General features: G+C 41.3%; 1 protein-coding gene across 2 annotated transcripts in view; it reads left to right on the top strand.

The window, feature by feature from the left end:
• CACHD1 (cache domain containing 1) overlaps nucleotides 1–25,305 on the top strand; it is a 123,379-nt gene that overhangs the window by 39,801 nt on the left and 58,273 nt on the right. For both annotated transcript variants that reach the window (XM_060276842.1, XM_035121480.2), the window contains exons 2-4: nucleotides 2,086–2,148; nucleotides 17,204–17,352; nucleotides 23,284–23,390. In XM_060276842.1, the coding sequence (XP_060132825.1) occupies nucleotides 2,086–2,148; nucleotides 17,204–17,352; nucleotides 23,284–23,390 (319 nt within the window). The remainder of the gene's footprint in view (nucleotides 1–2,085; nucleotides 2,149–17,203; nucleotides 17,353–23,283; nucleotides 23,391–25,305) is intronic.

Here is a 25,305-nt window from a genome sequence, read left to right as displayed (position 1 = left end):
GGTTTGCCAGAAGTGGTTTTGTCATGCTGGCCACATAACCTGGAAGCTATACGCCGGCTCCCTCGGCCAATAATGCGAGATGAGCGCGCAACCCCAGAGTCAGTCACGACTGGACCTAATGGTCAGGGGTCCCTTTACCTTTATATTAGCAATATAAATTTGAATAAAACGAAATTCTAAGTTTAGAAAGTGTAGAAGATAAATGGGGGAAATGATCATAACTTTTTTCCAGTGGAAGTAACCTTTTTTAAAAATAATAATAATACATATGTATTATGTAAAGCAGTCATGATGCAAATATAGTTAGTTACTTTGCCTATACTTTTCTACTGATAAGAATTTCCGCTTTGGCTTTGTACATATCTCTTTGCTAATTTGATCAATATCTGTATACAAATGTCTGTGGCGGGGGGGGGGGTGCTCCTTTGCACTCTAAACCACTTCCTCCAAACAGACTTCAAAGGGGCTCCTTGTAACTCCCAATTAGCTGATCAGCTGTTACAACAACCTCCTTTGGAGCTAGCAGTGCCAGCCCGCAGATTGGTGGAGTAAATGGGTCTTAAGAAGAGGTTGCTGTAACCATCAATCATCAGATTGGCAGTCTTGGCAACCTCCCTTAAACATTGACTCTAAACTGCTTAGAGCCTATTTTGGCATTAAGTGGATCATCATCATCATCAACAACAACAACAACAACAGGTGATTGACAAATAGGCATTCCTGCTTCACCTGTCAATGTTTGCCTGCAGCTTCAGTTTTCCACCATCAGCCCAAAAGTAGGAAAGATAGATTGTTCTATCTTGTTTGGCTTGTTGCATGCATCCGCTGAGTCCAAGATCCCCCTTCCTATTGCTTTGGGAACAGCCCATCACCAATAGTGAGATGGTTCCTGAAGGCCCTTGATGGCATTGGTTCAATTGAAGCTAGGTACTGCCTCCTTTCTGCCCAAGCCAAGTGTGGTGTAGTGGTTAAGAGCGGTAGACTCGTAATCTGGGGAACCGGGTTCGCGTCTCCGCTCCTCCACATGCAGCTGCTGGGTGACCTTGGGCTAGTCACACTTCCCTGAAGTCTCTCAGCCCCACCCACCTCACAGGGTGTCTGTTGTGGGGGAGGAGGCGAAAGGAGATTGTTAGCCGCTTTGAGACTCCTTCGGGTAGTGATAAAGCGGGATATCAAATCCAAACTCTTCTCTTCGTCTTAAGATCTTTGGGGGCAAGGATAGACTGAGCAGATGCCTGCCTCTGGGCGGGGAGCTAAGGTTGGATAGGCTTCCTCTCAGTAACCCAGTAGAAGGCTTGATTATTGCTTTGCAGGTAAGGGTTATCCACTTCTAAAACCTCTTAGCTCCCTCACTGCTGCTGACACAGATGTAGGAAAGTTAAAGGAGAAGACCAGCAAGACATAGACTGGAGAACACGAGCAAGAAGGGAGGGTGCGAGCAGAGCTGGTTTGTGTGCTGATGTGTGTGAGTCATATATGAACAATTTAGTTTTGTCTCTCCGTAAGGAGCCTTCACTTTTTCTGTGCCGTGCCCTTCAACAACATTTATGTATACAGTGGGGAAAAGGGAGGTACTGTACAGAATGCTGCTGCCTCTTTTCCACTGCAGGGGTCCCAAAGCAAAGCCCGTTGAGTATAAGTGAAATCTAGACAGGCTCCTAATGAAATTTAGAACGAGATTTTTTTTATAAATAAAAAAACCCTTTTTGAAAAAGCTGCATTGCATTAAATGTATGGTATATGTAAACAATTACTTTATTTGGGGAAAGCCATGTTTGAAATGTGAAGCATAGCTATTTTAAATTCATACCACTTGCACTCAATGTCAGGCACTCTGGATGCAATATCCTATACTGTATATTTCCACCAAACACAAACATCTGTTTAATTTAATTATGGAAGCGTATGTGTTTTTAATGAAACTGCTGTGGTTTTTCCGTCTCTTATTACCATAATTCTTTTAATCCTTAATCTTGCTCTTTTATATTACCTGTTCCGTATGTAGCTGCTTTTTTCCACCTAAATATACTCAGTCACTGATATTATACCGATGTGTCTAATCAATCTTTCTTAATTTTATTACAGCGGATATTCAACTCCTTTGTGTACACGGAAAAAATTTCAAATGGAGAAAGTGAAGTTCAACAGGTAAGAATTCCTTTGCTGATCAGCATTATATGGCAGTAACACTATAGTAGTAATCAACCTAAAATTTTATATCTGCAGTAGCTGGGTTCTCTTGTATGTTTGCTTTCATAAATGTCTAAACTTACGAACTTTGTGTGTAAGTAGGAGTTGAAGTTTGATATATTTTGGCATAGGCAGATTACCATTTCATGAATTGCATGGTCCCCTCCCCCTTAAAAAGAGATAATTGAGGTTTGACTCTGTCATTCTGCATCTCTCTCCCCCTTGATGCCTGTAGATGGCTGCATTCATACTAGACTAGGATTCTCTAGTAAAGTTTCTCTAAGTGGAGAAAACAGCATTCAAACCTCCTGAAGTGTAAATAAGACCAAACAAAACAAAGGCAGTTCATCTGGAAGCACTTTTGCTTGTCCTCTGCCTGCGGGAGGAAAGCAGATCAAAGGATGATGGAATGAGCAGGGCCATGTGGGCCCACAGAGAAAGACCATTTGGAAGCAAAAAGCCCGCAGAAGAAACAAAAAGAAGATGCAACTGCGTCAATTATCCCAGTGCTGATGATAAACACAAGGGGCGGGTTACATGGCCTTCTTCACTGCACTGATTAGAGCTGGCAAGGAGGTCATTGGGCCCTCTGTTTCCTGAAATGCTTATAGAAAGGATTTAAACTCCCCTCGTCCCTGTATGTTCCAAAGCATGCTAGGGCTTGTTCTAGGGTGTGTACTCCTTTCATATAGTGCTCCAGCTAGGCCTCTTGGGCTGAAGTGTCAACCTATGTGAACCGAGTTTTCCCTAGAAAACTTGGAACTCACATGCAGCTGAACATTGTGGGGAAACTGTACTGATTGCAGACCAGCTGACATTCCAGTGTTTGTCTGCCACAATTTATCTTCTCACAGATGAACTCTGGCAAGCTTCTCTGCAACCTCAGAGTTCCTCATATAGAGAGCCACTGACTTAGTGGCTATTGGGGAAAGAGTGGCTTCCTTTCCCCATGATAAATCTCTCTTATGCATTAGTGTGAAGAGAAGAGAAGTGTTTTTCAAAGGGAGCATAGAGTTGATCAATCTTCCATTATTTTGTGGGGAAAGGAAAGATGCTGCCACTTAGTTCTCATTTGTGTCTGGAATAGAGGCTAGAATCTTAATCTAAAGCAAGCACCCTTCTTTTCATATCAGGTTAGTTTTCAAACTTACAAAAACAGTATTTAAAAGCTTTACCTCATTTCTCATCCCATATCTTACTGATAATGTAAATTTAGTGTTTCTTTATTTAGTGTGGTTTTATCCTACGCAACTCCATTTCTTTAAGGAGTTCAGGGCTGTGTGCATGATTCTTCCCCACCCCCATTTTATCCTTACCATAACCTTGCAGAGTAGGCTAGGCTGAGATAAAGTGGATGGCCCAAACAGCTTCATACCAGAGTAGAGATTTGTCCCTGGGTCTCCCTTGCCCCAGCTGGATCCTCTAGCCACACCTCACTGGCTATGTAAATGTGGAATATGTGCCCCATTGTAATAGTTAATAAAGGGACCCCTGACCATTGGTCCAGTCGTGACTGACTCTGGGGTTGCAGCGCTCATCTTGCGTTATTGGCCAAGGGAGCCGGTGTACAGCTTCCAGGTCATGTGGCCAGCATGACAAAGCCACTTCTGGCGAACCAGAGCAGCACACGGAAATGCCGTTTACCTTCCCGCTGTAGCGGTACTTATTTATCTACTTGCACTTTGACGTGCTTTCGAACAGCTAGGTTGGCAGGAGCTGGGACTGAGCAATGGGAGCTCACCCCGTCGTGGGGATTCGAACTGCTGACCTTCTGATTGGCAAGCCTTAGGCTCTGTGGTTTAACCCACAGCGCCACCCGCGTTCCTATTGTAATAGTTACTAAGGCATGATGAGACATATCTTTGGTGGTGGGAGAAGTGGACAGTTGTGAGGCAAAGTGCAATACCTTTTCCATCCCTTTCACTCCTTAAGCCAGTGTGTTTCCAAAATTTGTGTTCCCAGAATCCCTCGGACGGTGTGCTGAGAAGTTTCCAAGCATGCTGTCATGTGTCATAGCACCCTTTCCCAATTACCAATTACCATTAGGCAACCAGACGGCTTTCTCAAAATATAATAAATGAACAAAAAAAATGGAAATTGGTAGGGAAACACTTAAGTCTCCATGGTCATTCAGTAACAGACAACAACGTTGTCATACGTCTAAAAAAAAAACTTAACAAAGTTTTGAAGGGAGAGTTGTATGAAGCAGCTGTGTTGGAATTCATTTGTAGATTTGACACTATCAGACTTGAGCTGAATAGAGACAAAGTGACTACTGCAGAAATTAATTGTCTCTGGTTAGGTGTTTGCATCTCAGTATCTTTTGCTCTCTGGATTGGATTGCATTCACATTTGTGCTTTGCGTAGTAATAGGACTTATCTGTCTTGTGCATTGCTTGGTCTCACTTTACAGTATGTATAATCACGTCAACTGAGGATAACCCCAAGTTTATAGATAAGTGGGATTTGACCCCCAAGTTCATGACACAAAACTGTCTTAATCTTAGTGGCACCAAAGTACTTTGTTGTTATATGCAGACTTAAAACAGAGTTTATTTAGTGATAGCCAATAAGTTCTAGTAGTACTGTCATAGGCCTGGAAACAGAGTTCAAGTCTTCACAGTGCTCACTTGGGTGGACTCACTAGGCCTCACCAGATTCACAGGTCATTTCGAGGCATTGCCTTCATATCAGGGTTAAAAATTATCAGGCGCCCAGGTGCATTTTGCACCTAAAGATTCTCCATTTGCGAGCGCCTAAAAAAGTCTGGGTGCCAGTTTTTGAGCCTGGCTGACACACAAGGATTACAGAAATGTATGTGCTTTGAAGCCTTGAAGTAAATGTTAAGGATAGACAATAAGGAGTTTAACAATAAAGGGTAGAGTGTTTTGAAAACTGAAGTATGGTACCAATACTTTTATTGTCAACACCAAGTGTATTTAAATCCCTTTCTTGTTATTTGAACCCATCTCAGCATACTTAGTGTCAAGAGGAAGCAGTTGATAATACCAGATCATATGAACTGGCTATAAATGAGTGTTCACATATTCATTTTAATTAACAGGTTTATCACCTTGGCTTCCATTGCTGGCTAAGTGGCAGTGAGCTATGATAACTGATAACATGATAATTGATAATAGTGTCACGAAGAGTATCAAGATAATTGGTATATCCTTCAAGGAGTACACTGCTATCAGCCAAATGCTGTGTATTACATTACCATTAGTCATGCTTAGTAGTTCTCTGAGTTCAGTAGTTCTCTAGTTAACCATTACTGTTCAGGGCAATGTGAAGATTGGCTTTTGGAAGATACGGCTTAGAAGTAATGGGCAACAATTTCAAGTTCCAATATTTGATAAAAAAAATCGAGAAAAACATTAATAGATTAGTGTGGTGCTATGGGTAAAATATTTTAGTGGCTACAAGCTTGCTCCTTTTTTTAAAAAATAATCACAGATCCAAAACTGCTCTGTGGTAAAGTTCCTTTGTGGAAATATCAGAGAAGGTATCACTTATTTTCTGCTTTCTGCACACTTGATTTTTTACATTTCTCAATGGGCCTTTGGCAAACATACAAATTCTTTATACACCGATTTTTTGCAATAGGAACCCATTTTTTGGGTATGACAATGTTTTATCTTAATCACGTGTGCAGGGCATTCCTGTGGTCCTGCTAAGATGGCAGCCACTATGTGGAACTTATACCAGTGCAACTAGCTGGTACCCTTTGTTGCTCAATCTAAAAACACAGTAGCTACAGGGAGGGGGAGAGATGCAGTGTAACAACTGTGAAGATCATTTGAAAATATCCCTAGCAATTCTGTCATCACCCACCAAATACACATCACTCCCAATAACACCCATGTGTTACCCATGTTTTGTGATGGCACAAACAATTCTCCTGTGCACAAGCACAGCATCAATACCTTTTACAGAACAGGTGATGTCTCCTGTAGCCACAGTGTGATGCTACAAGGTCTGTCTGAGGCTGTGCTCAGCTTGAACCCCTGTGAGGTTGTTTCCCCTCTGCTGCATTTCCAAGTTTATATCTCCCCTGCTGTTCACATTCACCTGATTTCTTTTCCCAGGGTTGCTGAAGGTTTTATCTGTGCATGTGCTGTCTCCTGTGTATGCTCCAAAGCCACCTGATCTGTTCACACTACAATGGAATGACTGCTTCCATTTTCAAATCATGTGGAACCTGGTTTGAGTGCATCAAAGATAAATATTTCTCTAAAAGCAATAGGATGCAGATAGATTGAAGTTAACGTTGTGTGAACCTGTCTTAAAAAATGGTGGCGGGAGCATGCTAGAGGTGCAGCAAACAATAATGTGAAAACACCTTAAGGTAGGAGAGCAAATTCCCAGGAAGCCTAAGTTGTAGCCTGCAAACAACCACTATTTTCCCAGGGCCACACAAGGAAAGGCTTAACAGTCATGGCAAGCTGCATGGAAGTAGCTGGAATATTCTGAACAGAAAACCCCCATAGCTGACACTAGGAGGAATGTTTGAGGCTTGCGTATCTTAATATGAAAAAGCAAATGGAAAACAGTTAGGTGTCATTTGGTGTGGATTGCCTTCCGTGATTCACTTATCTTGGATACATTGAGCTGCTTGTCAGTGGTATGTTCTCAAACCAGCCTGTTCTGGCAGGAACTGGTTGGAGTTGTAGCCCAGGACATCTGGAGGCCTCCATATTTAGGGAGGCTAACATAAACTAGCATGATAGCAATTGTCATTCCATTGGAGTACTCTGTCCTTGAAAAGCAACTAATGCTGGGAGCTTCAAAGGATGTATTTAGGTAAGATGTTTACTAACTATGCTTCTGGGAAAGAGATGAATTCCCTAATCCCAAGATATTATGTTTGGTTTCGCCCTTTTGAGTAGATAGTCTATGAATTCAAGTTTATTGATCAAGTAATCAGTTGACAAAGAGAATAGACAATAGGTCTATTCTGTTACTTAAAAAACGGTATCCAGTGTGTGTTATTTCAGATTAAATTGTAACATTCCACATAACTAGTAGCCAGAATCTGACTGTGGAAATACATCATAGATTTGATTGTACCCACCCCTCTCCATTGATTCCTGAGAGATCATTTTCTTTACCCTGGCTCTGTGAATGGCGCAACATTTGGCTGTGGTTGCAGGTGAGAAGGAGGTTTGAAGGGTATAGGATTCAGTCCTCCTCTAACCTGTCCACTCCTCCAGTTTGTGGCTTTATGCCCGGAGAATGGCACTGGTGAAGCAGATATAGTAGCATACTGCTCACACACCACAGTAGTGCTGATATGACATAATTTCTGCCAGTTTAACTTGGTTCTGCTAGTATAGCAGAATTTCTGCCATATCTTATAAGGTTTCAGTTGGTTGCATCTTAAGTTAGTTGAACTTCGGTCCTACTTAAATAAAGAGAAAAGCTTAGGTATGACTTGGTTCCCATTGAAACAAATGCGATTTAAGTACAGCTTTGTCTTCTGTCTTTCTGCTTTTATTGCTTAAGAGTTTTATTTAACAGTCAAACTTTTTTAAAAAAAAGTATTCAGATTGTCTTATAAGAATTTATATGCATGATAATGTGAAATGGTGGTTTAAATTAAGCATTGATGAACTCAGTTAGTAGCAACTGCTGTGGGTTCTAATAAATTATTCTCACCTTGAATGAGCAGACTTTGAACTTGGCCAAGTAGCAAAATGGCTGCCAATGCAGAACTTTGACCAGCGGTGCAATATGCTGATAGGATCTGACTCCTATCCGTGCATAATGGTGCAGTTTCTGGACCAACCACAATGGAAGCCTTACATAGAGTGTGTTGAGTAATCTAATTTTGCAGTTACCAATGCCTGGACTACTGTGATCAAGCTATCCCAGAAGCAGTCACAGTTGATGTACTAGCCTAAGATGGTAGAAGGCTGTCCTACCCCCCCCAAGGCCACCTGGGTCTTCAGTGACAAAGTTGGTTGCAAGAGCACCCCCAGACTGCAAACTTTCTTCTTCACATCTGATTTCTGACACTAGGACTGTACAAGTCAAGGTTATTATTAGTAGTTATAATTTATGGTAAAGTCAGTAGTCCTCCTGGATCTAGATGATGTTTCAAAGACAGGGCCGTCTTAAGCATATGCAGTGTCAGGGTGCAAAGATCTGCCCGGCGCCCCCCCCCCCAGGTTGCCCAGAGTTGTCGACAACTCTGCCGGGCGCCTTGTGGTGTAAGCAGCGTGCACTGGGCTGGCCTCTCCATGGCCACAAGCCAATCCCAGGCATTGGCTAGCCGCCTCAGCACCTTGCTGGCTTGCTCGCCCCCAAACAGAAGAGCCCACCATGGCGCTCCAACTGACTAGCGGGCTCTTCCCCGGGCTCCAACTCTCGGGCCCCGGACTCTCGGCCTGGCACCCCTGAGCGCCCCGCACCCGGGTGCCCCACACCCCTGGTGCCTATGGTTAAGACGGCCCTGTTCAAAAACAAAACAAATGCTGTATTTGAATGTACACCCTTTGGAGACAAAATCCTATTGCCATAAAGAATGGCCACAGGATTGCTGCCAACTTTGGTACAGTGACGAAATGTCACATGAGATATATTCTAGGAATTTTATATTTAATTGAAGGGCATTTTTAAAATGACCTATAATAAATATGGTAAAATATGCTATGAGCATGAAAATAATTTTTTAAATATCCTGAGATACTTTTACCACTGTACGTCCCAGATCACATAGTGTAGCCAAGACAACCTTCATGTTGAAAACTTTGTGTGAATTTAAGAGCTAAAAGGATTATTGTCAAAGTAACTGTAAAATCTAGGCCTTTTGAAACCATCTTGATTCTTTCAGAGACAGTCTCATCGGCTTTATTTGAAGGATAATGCCTTTCACTGCCATTTTCTGGGTGGTCTGCACACCACTTAAAATCATATGGGTTAAATTATACAATGGGTTTTAGAAGAAGGGGGTGGGGGTGGTGGGGTTTCTGGTAAAGCCTCCAATATATATTGCTTACACCACGGCCCTAGATGCATACATTAACTCTTAACAATATGTAAATAAATGTCTAAACATTCTAAGTATTGTGACGAATACTTCGCTGTCAGAGAAGATAGATGAGGCCCCTATAGAGTATAACTACCATGGATAAAAGCTCAGGATTGAAAAGAGCAAGAGAGTAAGTGAGCACTTCTGTTTTAATAATAACTTGACTCTTTAGCGCTAATGAATCATGAGTACTGGAGGTTTATGTGTAGGGTAATATATACAAATGGATCATATTAAAACAAATGCAGACAAATTGTAAGCAAACCTAATCCTCCACCAGCCGTTCCTCTTATTGTTCATTAATTTCTTAACTGACACTCTAAAAGCATTTATTGCCAGTTTGTCAGCTGAGAGAATGTTTCGGGTAGGTTACTGATTTCATAATCATGTTTTTATAAGGTAGAAAATGTACCAATTTTCTGCAACCCAAACAAGTGAAGAAATACAACTGTGGCTTAAAGTAAAAAAAGATTACTCTGTTAAATTTTAATACTGTTTACTGAAACCTTAGACTTTATTCTTTAAAATTCATAGTTGTCTGTCATTTGGAAGGGTATTTCCAGGCAAGTCCTTCCCCCCATTAACAGTAGGGAGCAAAGTCAGTATTGTGGGAGAGATTTAAGGAATAATGATGGGCATTGGAAAGGCTTACCCAGTAATAGAAAGATTCTATGACACGTCATGTTTCTGCTGCATAGAGAATACATAATACAAAGCTTGAGAGATGGGGGAAAGAGTATTATTGGCAAGATATTTAAATTAGTAATTATGAAGCATTTTGCTATGATATATGATATGATGAGGTGCAAAGGACTTAAAGTCAGGAAAGTTAATTCTGCTTTTCAAAATATAGAGCAGCAGCAGAACTATGTAATTAATATCCACTCTCCGACAGCCTTCATGAAAATAACCTTGATTTATTCTACTCCAGCTAAGATGCTTTTCATATTACTTCCAGTTCCTCTCTGCTTCTGCATCAGACCTTGATATGCTAGGGATGCTTTCTTCTCTGACAGTATTCCCACGTTGCTTCTGGTGATTTCAACATTCATGTTGATAAACTCTGAAACAATGTAAGGGGTCTTGAAAATGGAACCCTAGGCTCTAATACTTTGCCTTCTGTACCACCAAGGCAGCATGTCTCCTGAAGGAATGGCAGTCTGAATTGTGCTATCCAAATGTGGAGTGTTGACAACATTACAAGCATCTGGTTAGGTGACTCAGGGAGACACTGCAGCTTCACCTTTTGTCCTATAAATCTTCAGCTCTGGAGACACTTTTTCAATCTGTGTAGCATCTCACAGCAAAAAGGCCCTGCTCACCACACTTGCCCCACACTCTGCCTCTGGAATGCGATTGTTTACCTCCCTCAAGATGCACTGCTTTCTTCTAACATTTGGCTCATTAGCTGTTGCCTCTGGGACCTCACTTTTTATTGTTTTACTTGTCCTAGAGATTGCGCTGCTTGCTTCTAGCCCCATCACACTAATGGCTTTCTCACTCCTGATCTTTGGGGATCTGAACTTTTTACGACTTGCATTCCTGCTGCTCGGTGGACCCTGACATAGAGTTCGTCTTCTGCGCCCAACTGCTCCCTTTCACTTCCACTGTTGGAGTAAATACTCCTCTCAGTGGCATGGACATTGTCTTGCCCTGGCTTCCTCTAAGAATTGCTCCTCTAAGAATCTCTCACTGTTGCTGCGGAATTTATCCTGACAATCACCTTTTCAGTATCTTCATTATATCTGCTTTCCCCAAATCTATTGAGGTTCCTTGAGGTTTTCGCCTTGCGTTGTCTTCTAGTCTCTCTTTACCCACAGCTTTGAGTGCCATCTATGTGTTGATCACATTAATCACTTCCAGGGTGACTGTTTGAAGATTCTTAAGCCAGTCTAGGTCAGCTTGCTGCCATTTACACATTATCCACTATTGGGAGTTAGCTGACATTGGTCTGTGAACTCCTTTCTTGCTACTTAACAGGTGACCTTCAACCCAAAGCTTATTTCTGCTGTTCCGTATGGGCTAGTAGCATGTCCCCCACATTTGAGCAAGGCTTTGTTGATGGCAAGAACTTCCTTTCAGCTACAAAATAGTCAACAAAGGATAGTTAAAGAAACCAAGATTGTTCAGGAAAAGAAGGCACATGAAAAAGAGACATACAAGCATTCTAATTAATTATTACCCTGTTGTACTCTAGGTGTTAAAAGGGAATCAAAGTTACTATCTTAAAGCATACAGAAGAATAGTGACTTCACATGTAATTATATAAAACAAAAAAAAAAGGATTCAAGATGGCGGCACGGCAGGGAGCTGCATAAAGAGACTCAGCGTTGCTCATCCAAAAAGGTTTTATCCGCTATTTTTTTAAAAAACCCCCACAAAACAACAATTTTAACTTTAGAACAAAAAAAACACAAAAACAAAACAGGCCTGTTCCCCTACTGGCTACAGGTGGGGTGTCGAATTAATCTGACTAGTCAAGATGATAGTCTATCAGAGAGAATTCCTTCCTTTGTGGAAGTAAAATTCCTTCTGATAATAACCCTATTATAAGCCCACCATGGGATGAAAATATTTTGGGGCTTATCTGAAGTTCTTGCTAATGATGCACTTGTACATAAACGTCAAGACTGAGAATGTCCTGTGAAAGGGAAGTAACATTTTAAAGAATTTGTTAGAAAGTTTTACCATGATTGCTGATCCAGACATTCCTAGCAGGGACTCTTGATCTGAGTTATCAGAAAGGCAAAAATAGTTGCAAATATTTTCCATGCACATCAGGAGTGAAGGACAGGTTAGATTGGAACCTTTGGCTCTGTCTGTACAGCTTTTATAGTGAAGATGGATACAGAAAATATACAAAATACTCAAATATTTGAAATACATCTATGATTCCAGAGATGTAACAAGTGTATTTAGGGAAATGCTTAGGAAAAAAAATGGTAGTAAATTTAAGGTGGCAGATCTTTTAAGTGGAATATGTTGTGAGAAAGAACTATTGTATTGTAATAACTACACCCATCCATGATCTTTGACAGAAAATACATATTGAAACATCCATATATACAAAGTAGGTTTGAGCATTCTGTTAACTTACCATATTTACTCAAATGTAATGTGCACCTTTTTTCGCCAAATTACTTCGCAAAAATTCTGGTGCACATTAAATTTGATAGTGGATTAGATTTGTGTAAATACGTTATTGTGTTACTTTTGCTACATATGCCTCTCTCTCTTCCAGTAATAAAGTAGTGTTAGCTTTATGTTTATGTTATGGATTGCTGGGTCCTCCTTAGAAGCAAGTGGACTTGTTCTTGCTGTGTCACAGTTTGAGACATTCTCATACAGGGAACCCCCGATTTGCGAGGGGGTTGTGTTCCGGGCCATTGTGTGTGACGGTTTATTATTTATTATTTATACCCCTCCCATCTGGCCGGGTCTCCCCAGCCACTCTTGGCGGCTTCCAACAGAAGAATAAAACACAATAATCTATTAAACATTAAAAGCCTCCCTGAACAGGGCTGCCTTCAGATGTCTTCTAAAAGTCTGGTAGTTGTTTTCCTTTTTGACATCAGTTGGGAGGGCATTCCACAGGACAGGCGCCACCACCGAGAAGGCCCTCTGCCTAGTTCCCTGCAACTTGGCTTCTCGCAACGAGGGAACCGCCAGAAGGCCCTCGGTGCTGGACCTCAGTGTCCGGGCAGAATGATGGAGGTGGAGACGCTCCTTCAGGTATACTGGACCGAGGCCATTTAGGGCTTTAAAGGTCAGCACCAACACTTTGAATTGTGCTCGGAAACGTACTGGGAGCCAATGTAGATCTTTCAAGACTGGTGTTATGTGGTCTTGGCGGCCTCTCCTAGTCATCAGTCTAGCTGCCGCATTCTGGATTAGTTGTAGTTTCCGAGTCACCTTCAAAGGTAGCCCCACGTAGAGCGCATTGCAGTAGTCCAAGCGGGAGATAACTAGAGCATGCACCACTCTGGCGAGACAGTCTGCAGGCAGGTAGGGTCTCAGCCTGCGTACCAGATGGAGCTGATAAACAGCTGCCCTGGACACAGAATTGACCTGCGCCTCAGTGGACAGCTATGAGTCCAAAATGACTCCCAGGCTGCGCACCTGATCTTTCAGGGGCACAGTTACCCCATTCAGAACCAGGGAATCCTCCACACCTGCCCGCCTCCTGTCCCCCACGAACAGTACTTCTGTCTTGTCAGGATTCAACCTCAATCTGTTAGCTGCCATCCATCCTCCAACCACCTCCAGGCACAGGTGTAGTGCACATAAGCTATGTCCCTGTCCCGCCTTCTTTTCTGGCCACTTCCAGGTCACCATGATGCACGAGTGTGGGGTCGCGCATCAGTTGAACACATGTAAATCGGTCATTGCCTATGGTTTCAGATGGCCTTCGTTTGGTTTAGGCTTAGCTGCAGAGGAAATAGTGTCTCTTTGGTGCAAAGTTATCCTGTAGGACGTTGCTAAATATGCAGCCCCTCCCCCCCTTTTTTTTTTTAAAAAAACCCATACACAAGTTCATCTGTTTGCTAAAGATTTGCTAGGGTATCCAGGGAGAGATAACTGAGAGGGGCAGCCTCTTTGATACATATTTCAGAAGCAGCTCTTAGTAATTTTACATGCAGCAACTTGTAGAAGTCTGCTTGTGAGAAGGGTCAGGAAGTGTCACTGTTGTATAAACAAGCCACCAGTGCAGGCTTAACTGTAGCTCTAAGGAAGGTGTTAGCATTGTATCATGTGGAAAGAAACAGCTGATAGATAGCAGGCATTCCCATAGATCTCCTGTTTGTAATTCAACCTGTCATCAGATAGGGGATGAGGCTGCTTCCTAAATCCAACTATGAGTTAAGAGATGATATCAGATACAGCCTGGCAATGGAACATACAAAATAGTTTCTGGAGAGGATATAATAAAATTTCTGTGATTGTAGCAAACTCCCTAGTTTGAATTATACAGGACAATGACTAGCAGTATCAAGCCACTTAGGAAGCTATGGGTGACAATAGAAGATATTTTGTGAATGACAAACCAGGCCTATAGACTCGTGTGCAGTGTGCAATAGAAGAGTAAGGAAGGGAATGTTTGTCTCTTGTGCTAAATTCTTTGCAACTCTCCACAGTCTGCTGTTTTAAATTAACAAACGAATTATTATTATTATTGGAATCATGCGGTTTTAACTCCTGCTACATCAAGTGTAATTATATAAGCGTTGGCTAAATTTATGCATGTTTTGAATACAATTTTATGGCATACAAATTTTACAGCTGGCATCAATAAAGCATGCTCTGAAGCGTTTTTTAATTCTCAACCAGTGAGGAGGCAAGGATTGGGGTGGAGGATAAAACATCAGAGAGAGTTTAGCATTAAAAGGAGCTTTTAAAGCTCAAGGGGTATATGCAAATGAGTAAGCTGTCTCTGAGGAAACGGAGAGATTCACTGATGTTATGAAGAAATATTGTCAATAGGACCAGGGGCATTTGATGTGCTTTTTACACATGGGTATACATATGCAAACAGGTGTTATCCTCTATGTAGGCATAGTAACCAAACTCTGGCACCCGGCTCCCATTGTTAGTGCAAGGGATAGCAGCAATCTTGGCAGGAATGTGCCATGACTTATTATTGTGGGAGCAAGAAGGAGAAGGGAGAGAGTAGAGTAGGGATGTGAAACCACTCTTGTTTGTTGTGCCATATCAAAAGATGGCCACCCGTCTGCTACTCTCTTGTGCCCGTTTTAAGGGGTACACAAGGAGTCCAGCGCTCTGAATGCAGTTTTGCACCAGTCATATGCTGTAGCTTCTGCTTGAATTGCATAAACTAGAGTAATGTGTTGCAGTGGGCTATTAAGTATATTGTTTGGTTTATTCTAATAAAGGCCACATGATTTGTATTGTCAGGAGGGCTAACAGATTTATCTATTAACATATATATGACGATTTTCCTACTGAGAAAAACTGATTCTGCATCTTTGGTATTTTCCAATAAAATGTGGAGGATTGAATACTTTAAGTTTATATTTCATAGTGTAAAGAGGAAAAACTTGCCCAAAAGCAATTGGTTTGTGCAGGGAAAAACAGAGAAACCTCAGTATTACCTCCTCAGTGACAATTGAGACCAATTTAATGGTGTTAGACTCATAGCTTAGTTGGGACTATTCGCAGTCCTCTGGTGTGTTAGTAATAAATCATTCTACAATGCCAATTAGGTATAATTCTACAAGTCATTTCATTTGAACAACATTTTGTTAAAAACTATGTTCCTTTGAGACCTGTAATTGAGCTGTAGTATTTGATGGAAACAATTGAGGCAAAGTCACTTCTCTTATCAGTGTAGGCCTCATTATTCATGTAAGGAAGTAAATCATGATGAAATGACCTGTTATTAACAGTTAGGAAGGACATTTGTCAGTCTTGGAGACTAATGAACAGGCCAATTATGTATTTCAGGAATCTATACACAAATTGAGTTGTGTTTTCAGGTTGTTCCTTTAGGTGGAATATTGTGTGTGTAAGTAAGTAAGAGGTGATTGAGGGTGTTGAAAGGCAGCCAGTTAGACATTACTAATTAAAGAACTTTATCTGCCTCCGAAGGCAAGAATGCATTAAAATATGATATTGAACATTTTGCTGTGAGCTGCAAATTGTTAAAAGATTATTCTCTTTCTTGATTTAGGCTGCAAGCTGGAAGTAGCTCTCTCACACATACTACACATGTACACACAAATATATAATTACGCACATGCACACACAACCACGCACACACAATATTTCTGTTTCTGGTTCCTGTTTTTAACAGGTTGCTTACAGATGTGACTCCATGTAAAACAGGATGTGTAAAAGGAAGCCAGTTAAAGAAGAGGCACATCCTGTTTTAGGAGTAAAGAGCTACTGTTTCCGTTTTGGCACAACAGCAGCTATTCCACTTAGATGATGCTACTCTATGTGTCCTAGCTGTAATGAACACAGCAAATTAGCATAGGGGAATAGTGCTCTGGTTCATAGCACTGATTGCCGAGAAAAGCACTATATGGAGAATACGCTGAGTGTCAAGCACGATAATAGTATTCAGCGTACTGCAAAACTACATTGACATACGGGTTTTCAATACGTATAGTAAAGACGTATTGAGAACATTTATACACACATCTGGGGTTTTTTGGGGGGGGGTAGAATGTAACTCTTATTATACTTCTAAACCGTTTCATCACAGTTAATATGGCACTAGAATTATGTGTAGGTTTTCAGCAAATCTCTATCATGCATCCTTCAAGTGACCATAACATATAGGTCTTCTAGATCAGTTTTTTCATTGTGGATGAGTGCATTTTTGGGACTCCGTAAACATGCCTGTGGAAAATTTCAATTTTATTACCACCATGACAAAAGGATATCTTATCAGCCTAGATTTACAATGCTACTAGAATACAATAGGGTAGCTTAACTGCTGCTTTGTTCTGGCACATATATGTTGCCTAGAATTCCCATGATCCCTAGCTAACAGGACCAGTGGTCAGGGATGATGGGAATTGTAGTCCCAAAACATCTGGAGGGCCGAGTTTGCCTATGCCTGCTCTGGAGTGTGAGGAGAACCCCCAGGACAGTGGGAGAGGGGAGGAGATGAGGCTCCTTCCATCAGGGAAGCAGAAATGTTTGTGTTAATGGAGCAATATTGTTAGCACAACACTGAATATCCCTCCATATGTGTTGTCTCAGATTATTTAATCTTTTTTTAAAATAAATTTGACCATTTGTCTTTAAACTGTTCGTATTAACACTAGCTGTTCATAATAGCAAAATAAAGAAGCATTTCTTCATGGTAAATATTGCGGGTGGGATCTTGGGTACCGTATGTTTTTTTTTCTTTTAGGCATTTCTTTTGGGCATTTCATAACAAGTATACAGTATATATGCACACTAAAGAGCAACTTTGATGGACTGATTGATTTTTTTCTTTAAAATTTTTAGCTAGCAAAAAAGATCCGTGAAAAATTTAACCGGTACTTGGATGTGGTAAATCGGAACAAGCATGTAGTGGAAGCATCCTACACTGCTCATCTGACATCACCTCTGACTGCAATTCAAGACTGCTGCACCATTCCGCCATCTATGATGGAGTAAGTATTCAAAAGGATCCCAAGTGAGAGTTGCCTTATTGATGGGGTAAGCCCATTCGTCTGGGGACATCTTGACCTGGTCTTGGGGCAGGGCCCATGTGAGAGAGGCTTGGTGGAGCAGACGGTCTGAAATTGTTTTAAGTCGAATGCTGATGCCATGGGAATTATGGACATCAGGTTGTTCTGCGAAGGCAGAGGCAGAGAACCCTTCACTCCATGGGCTGCATTCCCTTCTTCACAGCCTGCCAGTGTTGTGCAGAGTTAGAAGCAAAAAGTGGGTGGAATGTTACCTTCATACAGTAGGCGTGCTTCTATAGACACATGTGCTTCTCTGTCCTCCATCTGTGAAAGCAATAAGCATTATCAGTGTTCATGGACTTAATTCTACCCAGGCAGAAGCATGCAAAGAGGATATAGAGAAGGAGGCTCTAAGTCTTCGGCATGGATTTGCCCTGTTTTTTTTGTTTGTGGCCCAGTTTAAATTGTACGTGTTGCACGATGTACTTGCATTATCAGGTCAGCTTTTAGCCAGTACATGAAAGTATAGGGCCTAACTATTTTCAGCCAAGTGCTTTGGTTTGTTTTTGGAACTTGGTGCTTTTGAATTTTGCTAGTGTGCTGTAAAAAACAGAAATGTTTGTTGTACTAAGGCATTACAGAAGGAAAATTGGTTAATGTGTCAGATTTCAAAATTGATTTATAAATATGAAGGACTTGTTTTTTAAAAAATGTCACCGGCCTGAAAGTTGAAAAGGCTGCACATTTTTGGATTGTATATAAAGTGCTTTGGTTGGCTGATCAATATTAATTTACAGACATAAAAGCCTCTAAACAGATAATAAAAATGCATTATAGTAAATGAAACAGGATCATTTCATTTACAGAATGCACATAAAATGATCTTTATATTTATTCTCTACCTTTACCAAAGAGAGTTGGCTATGGAAATAGTGACCTTTGCTGCAATTGTGTCTTGCAAATAATTATTGAGAGTCCCAGTGAATACAGGGCAGTGGGAAGCAGGTTTACTAAAAACAGATGGCTTTTATATGGTCTTATAAAAGCATACTTCTGTTTAATAGCTCAGGACTTCCTGAATTACACTGATAAGGCATTTGTTGGAATACAGTTACAGATTTAGTGATAAGTACATTAGCTCTGTGTGGCTTTTAATTTTTTAGAAGAATTCATTTTGTAGTGCATTTCTTAGCACATTCTCTCCCCATACCAACCTCACTTTGCCCAGCCTATTTTGAGCCAAGCTCGAAATAGCAGGGGGCTGCTCCTTATAGGACAGGGGTCCCCAGACTTACCGCGCAGTGGGCCGGTGCCCGCCACGCCGACCGCGCGGCGGGCCGGAGGGCAGGGGAGTGCGCGCGCAGCGGGCCGGAGGGCGGGGGAGTGCGCGCCCGTGCGCATGCGCACACGCACACGGGCGGGGGGAAAATCGCCGAAAATCGCTTGTGCGCATGCGTATGGGCCTCCCCCGACCCGGAAGTGCATCGGAAATGACCTCTTCTGGGTCGGGAGAGGCCCATACGCATGTGCAAAATGGATTTTCGGCGATTTTTTGCCGATTTTTCTGATCGTCGCCGCGCCGCGCGCCGTAAGAGCGGGCGGCAGCAGCGGGCGGCGGGGGTCGTCGCGGGCCGGATTGGGAGGCCGATTGGGCCGCATCCGGCCCGGGGGCCGTAGTTTGGGGACCCCTGTTATAGGAGTTACTATTTAAGTGTGTTTCCATACAGAGTACACTGGAAGCATTGAAAGGGGCTGTGCATTGATCACTGAATATAGTTAAGTTGTGAGTGGGCAGCTCACAAATACTGTGGGCACAAGCCATGAGTTCCAAATCAACAAAGGTGTGAAGAAGAAGCTGTTAGCCTTAACCACACTGCAGTCCTTTCTTTCACCTACCAATGGATGAGCAGCTCCAACACTTCTTCACAGAATCACAAAGGGCAGTGGAAGACTTAACACATTTAAGGTTCCATTGTGGAACCGTAAGAAGAGCCTGCTAGATCCAACCAGTGGCCCACCTAGTCCAGCATATAGTGGCCAACCAGATCCCTGTGGGAAATACTCTAGCAGGACCCAGGCACAAAAGCATTCTCTCCTCTCCTCCCTCCTGCCCTTAGTAACTGGACTAGAATGATTGCCAGCTGGAAAGAAAGTTGCGTTAAAGAGAGGATGTGACACAGGCATGGACAATGCCAAAGTAGGCAGAGATACTTATAGAGGGCTGCTTTAGTCAGGTTTTATTATGCTAGCCTTAAGCTGAATATATCCAGAGTCCAGGAGCCCAGCAATCTATGGTTAATCTTAACTGGTTTGTCTGAAATCAATCAACTTCGAACCAAGGGTTATGAAGCTGAGTTATTTCAATAAACCAGGCATCCCCAAACTTCGGCCCTCCAGATGTTTTGGACTACAATTCCCATCTTCCCCGACACCTGGTCCTGTTAGCTAGGGATCATGGGAGTTGTAGGCCAAAACATCTGGAGGGCCGCAGTTTGGGGGGTGCCTGCAATAAACCATTGTTAAGGTTAACCACCATTTAGGGTTTGGAACAGAAGGCTAAATTGCAAGTAATCTAAATGAGAAACAAACTGGAGAGAGGAGGAAGCACATAAACCCAAGATTTGCACAGGTTTCTTCCATCATGGTTAACCATGATTTATTGTGTTGACTAAATTCAGCATTACTTGACTTAGTTTTTGTTCTCTGTGTCTTAATTGATTATGCTGGTTTGTTTTTTAAAAAGAAATCCTTAAGGGACATTTTCTTTATCTCAGTACACTGAGAGAAATTCTTATCACTGTAACATATTACTTGACAAGTCTGCCTTAGATTCATGAGTGTAATATTTACATGGGTAAACCAACAGATCTATTTTTGAAGATCATTTACTTCATGAATGCGATAATTGCTTCAGAAGTGGTCTGGCTCACCTTTTTAAAATAGCTGCTTAAATATTTGCTATTGCAGTTCAGCTTTATCATAGCCTTTTCTTCTGTTTACATGCCCTCTCATGGGCTGTTAAGTTGTGAGATAAGGAGATTCCCATTCTGATCTTTCAAGTTGCTGGTGGAGTTGTATTTTCAAGAATACGGAACTGGATTTGGACTCAGTTTAATGGAATTTCAAGAGTGTGCAAAGATGGCTGTAGAGATTCGGAAGGACTGAGTCTTACAGTTTTGGAGTATGTGCATTTTACGATTTTCTTAAGCACTCATTAGAAATTAGTATTTGATTTGCAGGAATGAGAGTATGGGATAGGCTAGGAAGAATCCTTCTAACACAAGTATTATCAGGGCATACAATGACAAAGCTATTATTTCCGTCACAAATTGCTGCAGTGAGTTAAATTAATTGGCTTCTAGTATAATTAAGTGCTGAGAGAATAAAATAGTACCCCTCCCCATTATCATAAAATTCTGTCCTGAGTTCCTAGTTATTCTCACAATTAAAAAATAAATAAGCATTTAAGAAGCCTTTGAGATTATACGGTACTTAGTACCGTTCATGTTAATATAACACCAGATAAACAACATTTGTTTCATCCAGACATATTGGAAAGTCTCCAGGTTAGTCAAATGGATAATGGTTTACTGTGTTTGCATTCCTTAAAAACAGGTGCATGCTTAAGTGCTTTCAGAATTAGAGCTCCATTATTAGTTCATTCTAACTTTTTTAAAAAATAAAAGCCATGTACTGCAATGTACAGAAAATATTAATTACAAGAATATGCCTTGCTATTAAAAAACAGCAACTAGTTTTAGCATTTTAAATAAAATTGTTAATTTTGAATTAGTTTGTCATGTAGCTGCAATTACCCCAGGGAGAGTGGGAAAACACCTTCATAGAAATTTAAACAAATAATTGAAAAAAGGATAGGTCTTGTTACAACAACGGATGAGTGTCATTTTTATATACACATTCTCTTTCTCTCACCCCCTATTTTCTAAAACTGAAACTGCATAGAAGTTGTTGATTTACTTTGTGAATAGAGGCTGAATACAATCCAATTGGAGCTTACTTGAACACTGTTTTGATGTAAGATTCAAAGCTTCTGCAAATTTATTTTATCTTCTACATTTGCTGATCTTCTGCTTGTAAATCCTGTTGAAGGAGAATAAAAATGACTGCTGCCTGATGGGAATTAAATGTCTGAAGTTCAAAGCAGTTTGCACATCAGAGCAAACGTCAATCAAATGAACATCTTGCAAGCTAGGCAGGGAGCGAATTTCTCCATGGGGAAGAGATCAAAGTGGGAGTCACAGTTCTGTTTTCTCCCTCTGGATGCAGTTTCGATCAGTTGTTCATTAAAGTGAATCCAGAAGGAAGGGTTTTCATATAGTATAGAAAAAGAAAGGGGGGAAAGAAGAGGGTTGGATAGTGGGAATGGATGATACTTTTTCTTGCAGCTGAAGTTAAGACCACATTTTGATCATTTTTAATTGCAGAAACTATTTACAACTAACTCCCACCCACCCACCCCCACCGGACTGTTTGGGGATTTGTTGCAGTTACATTTTTATCAAGAGTTTTTATAGAGGACATGTTTCAAAACCTGCTTAGTTAATCTACATTCTTTTGTTTGAAAAAGATGGAGGGACTAGTTAAACAACTCCCCGTCCCTATTTACAGTGCCTATATATTTTATTTGTCTGGAGATCAAGAGTTCATCTTACATTTTTGTGTGTGGTTAATACCTTAATCATTAGGAACATGTCAGGTTTTACTTTTAAGTGCTGTTATTGTATACATTTTAAGGATGGTGAAAAATAAAATCCCCAAATTGCTTGAAATACTGATTAGCACCATTAATAAATAACGTGAGTTGCTTTTAGCAGTGGACACCATGTAGCAACTCCCAACGAGCACATCCTCCATTTTCTTTTATGCGGAAGGTATTTCTGGGCACACACAATGGGGGGGAGGGAATCCCTGTATTCATCTAGTGCATTTTCATTCTTAATTAATAGTGGGGGCACTTCAGTGGGACTTACATCTGAGTAAACAAGGTTAACAAGGTTGCATGAAATGAGACTTAATTTCCTTAAATTTTCCTTTCTTGTAATTCATATCCCTTCTGATTTTTTATTTGGAAGGCAGAATGTAATGTAAGATGTTGGGAACAGACCCAGATCTGTTTAGACTTGAGCGGAAATGAGTTAGTTTGGATGGTTTCTGCTAACTTAGGTACTGTGTAAAATGTACAGAAGGATTAGCATCAAGGCTGTGCAAAGTTGCTAACGGGCCTAAAGCATAGCCATAGCTACCAGGGTTTTTTGTTTTGCCTTGGGTGAACTTAGCTAGCTAGGTGTTTTGCCCTGGGTAAAGCCTCCAGAGGGATGCTGTTGTGGCTCCCAGATTGTGTGTGTGTGTCCGTGTCCGTGTGTCCGTGTCCGTGTGTGCAAATGCACATGGAGGATGCCAAACTGGGTCTTTGACCCGAATGAAATAAAGCCTAGTTTCAACCCTGCCTAAAGATATGTAACAAAGGTGATAGGCAAGCCTCCCTTGGGGAGAGCATTCCACAAATGGGGAGCCACCATAGAAAAGGCCCATTCTCATGTTGTCACCCTCTGGACTTCTCATGGAAGAGGCACACAAGGAAGGGCCTCAGATTATGATCGCATGAGCCGTTTAAAGCTTTATAGCTTAAAACCAGCACTTTGATTTGGACTCAGAAACTAATTGGCAGCCTTTGCAGTCAGGCCAGGATTGGCGTTATATGCTCAAACTGTCTTGTCCTGTTGAGCAACCTGACCATTGAATTCTGGTCAGCTGAAGTTTCCGAACCATCTTCAGAGGCAGCCCCACGTATAATAACTCTCTTCCCCTAATGCAAGCTCAAGGGAGAGTCCATATTTAAACAACAGAACTAGTTTATTTGTCTTATTATTTTTACTATTGTGTTCATTTTAGGTTTGATGGAAACTTTAACACTAATGTGTCTAGAACGATCAGCTGCGATAGACTGTCTACCACTGTGAATAGCAGAGCGTTCAATCCCGGCCGTGACTTAAACTCTGGTAAGTAATGCATACTTGAGCATGTAACTTCTGCCTTTTGCTGCAGAGAACCAGCATCCAGCGCCACAGCAACTGAGTTTTATCTGACGCTGCCACACGGTTTTTAATTTCCAGAACTGGATGACAGGAATATGTTTTCCTGCAATTATGTTGATACCTTACTCCAATATACCATGTAATTGATAGTGGTTTATATCAAACTTAATTTGTTTTCTGTATAGCCATCTGCCCTGGCATCGGTAATGTCAGTTCTCCATAGTGACATTACAAAGGGGCCTCTTTGATCTTTTGAGTTCATCTAACATATAGCAAAGATCTGCCATGAATTCTGATTTTAATTCACATCTGCCTTCACCTTTAGTTCATTTGCTGCTGTGTGGCTATAGAGATTCTTCATGGACCCACTGCCATGTAACAACTTAACTCCCGGGTCAGCTCTTCACTGTTGGTGACTGTGTATTCTCAAAGCAGAGCTATTGCTGCTGTCACTGCCATAATAGGCGGCTATATCTGGTTCTCCTCTTGTTGGTTTAGTATGGTAGAATACAGGAAGAGATATCCTAGTAATAATAATAATAATAATAATAATTTATTATTTATACCCCGCCCATCTGGCCGGGTTCCCCCAGCCACTCTGGGCGGCTTCCAAAAAAACAGAAATTCTAAAATACAGAAATCCATCAAACATTAAAAGCTTCCCTAAACAGGGCTGCCTTGAGATGCCTTCTAAAGGTCTGGTAATTGTTCTCTTTGACCTCTAGTGGGAGGGCATTCCACAGGGTGGAAGAGGTTATGCACCTTTTGAAATGCTCTCCCAGGAATCATCCATGCTACATACACTACAGCTTTGCGCTGAAAAGGTGGTTGAATGTTAATGAACATAAAAGGCAAATGTGGCTGGTTTCCTTTCCTTTTCCTTTTCCGGCTGTCTAATTTATCCCTTGTGGGCCAAGTGGGTTTCCATTTACAATGAATAGTTATTATTTTGAGTTTAAGTCAGGAATCCTATAAGTGACGATACAGTATTAAAGAAAACACCCAGCCAGATTTTAAAATTTAGGCCCCTAATGTTCTTTAGGGAATTGCAGCATCGCTATAAAAGAGTGCTGGTGCTGATGATTCTCTTCCCTATATATGCCAGGGAGTGTCATGTAGGAGCTCATTTTTGTGAGTTTATAATACTGTATATTCCTTTGCACTTCCTGGAAAAACAAACAAGTCAAGCTTCCAGCAAATTAAAGCGAAACATTACAGAACTACTCATCATTACTGATCTGTTTTGTTAAGGGATGGGGTCTGTAGAAACTCTTGAATAATGTGGTTTCTATCCAAATAGACAGATTGTTCCTGATATCTAAACAGGTTTGCAGTTGATTTTAGCCTCAAAAGCCTTTCTTCCTTATCTTCATCTTTAGAAAGTTCTGATAGTTCTTTTCCTCCAGCTTGTTAGTTCATTCTGCCTTCCCTAGGGAGAGCTGCCAATTTTGCCATAACCCTGTGCTTATTTTTCTATGACCACAAGTGTACAGTCTTCTATGAGATAAGCAGGGACTACTTCAGCTGAAAAAATAAGCTTTCTCCCCCCCCCCCCTTCAGGTGTGCTTTTATTTTCCATCTAGCAAAGCTGCAAGAATTCCCCACTGAAATTTCTTAGTTTCTTCCTTCCTACAATCCCTAAGAGATGTACTTTGGGGGCCTCTTTTTATCTTCATTCCAAGCCCTTTACTCTTTAAAATGCTTTCCTTTTATGCCATGTTCCTATGTGAGGCTTGCTAAGATGGCATGCATTGTAGATACCCTAGCATTTAAGCTAAGTAAGCAGGTATCTCTCCTGTTTCTGGTGCCCAGATAGATTTATTTAAAGCACAGTAGCATTGTTCCATAATACATTGTTCCATTTATCTCCTCAAGGTAT

This window comes from Zootoca vivipara, chromosome 7 (genome assembly GCF_963506605.1).
Source record: "Zootoca vivipara chromosome 7, rZooViv1.1, whole genome shotgun sequence".
In the NCBI taxonomy this organism is placed as follows: Eukaryota; Metazoa; Chordata; class Lepidosauria; order Squamata; family Lacertidae; genus Zootoca; species Zootoca vivipara.
Note: the sequence above shows the minus strand (reverse complement) of the source record. Positions and strands in the feature narration are given on the sequence as shown.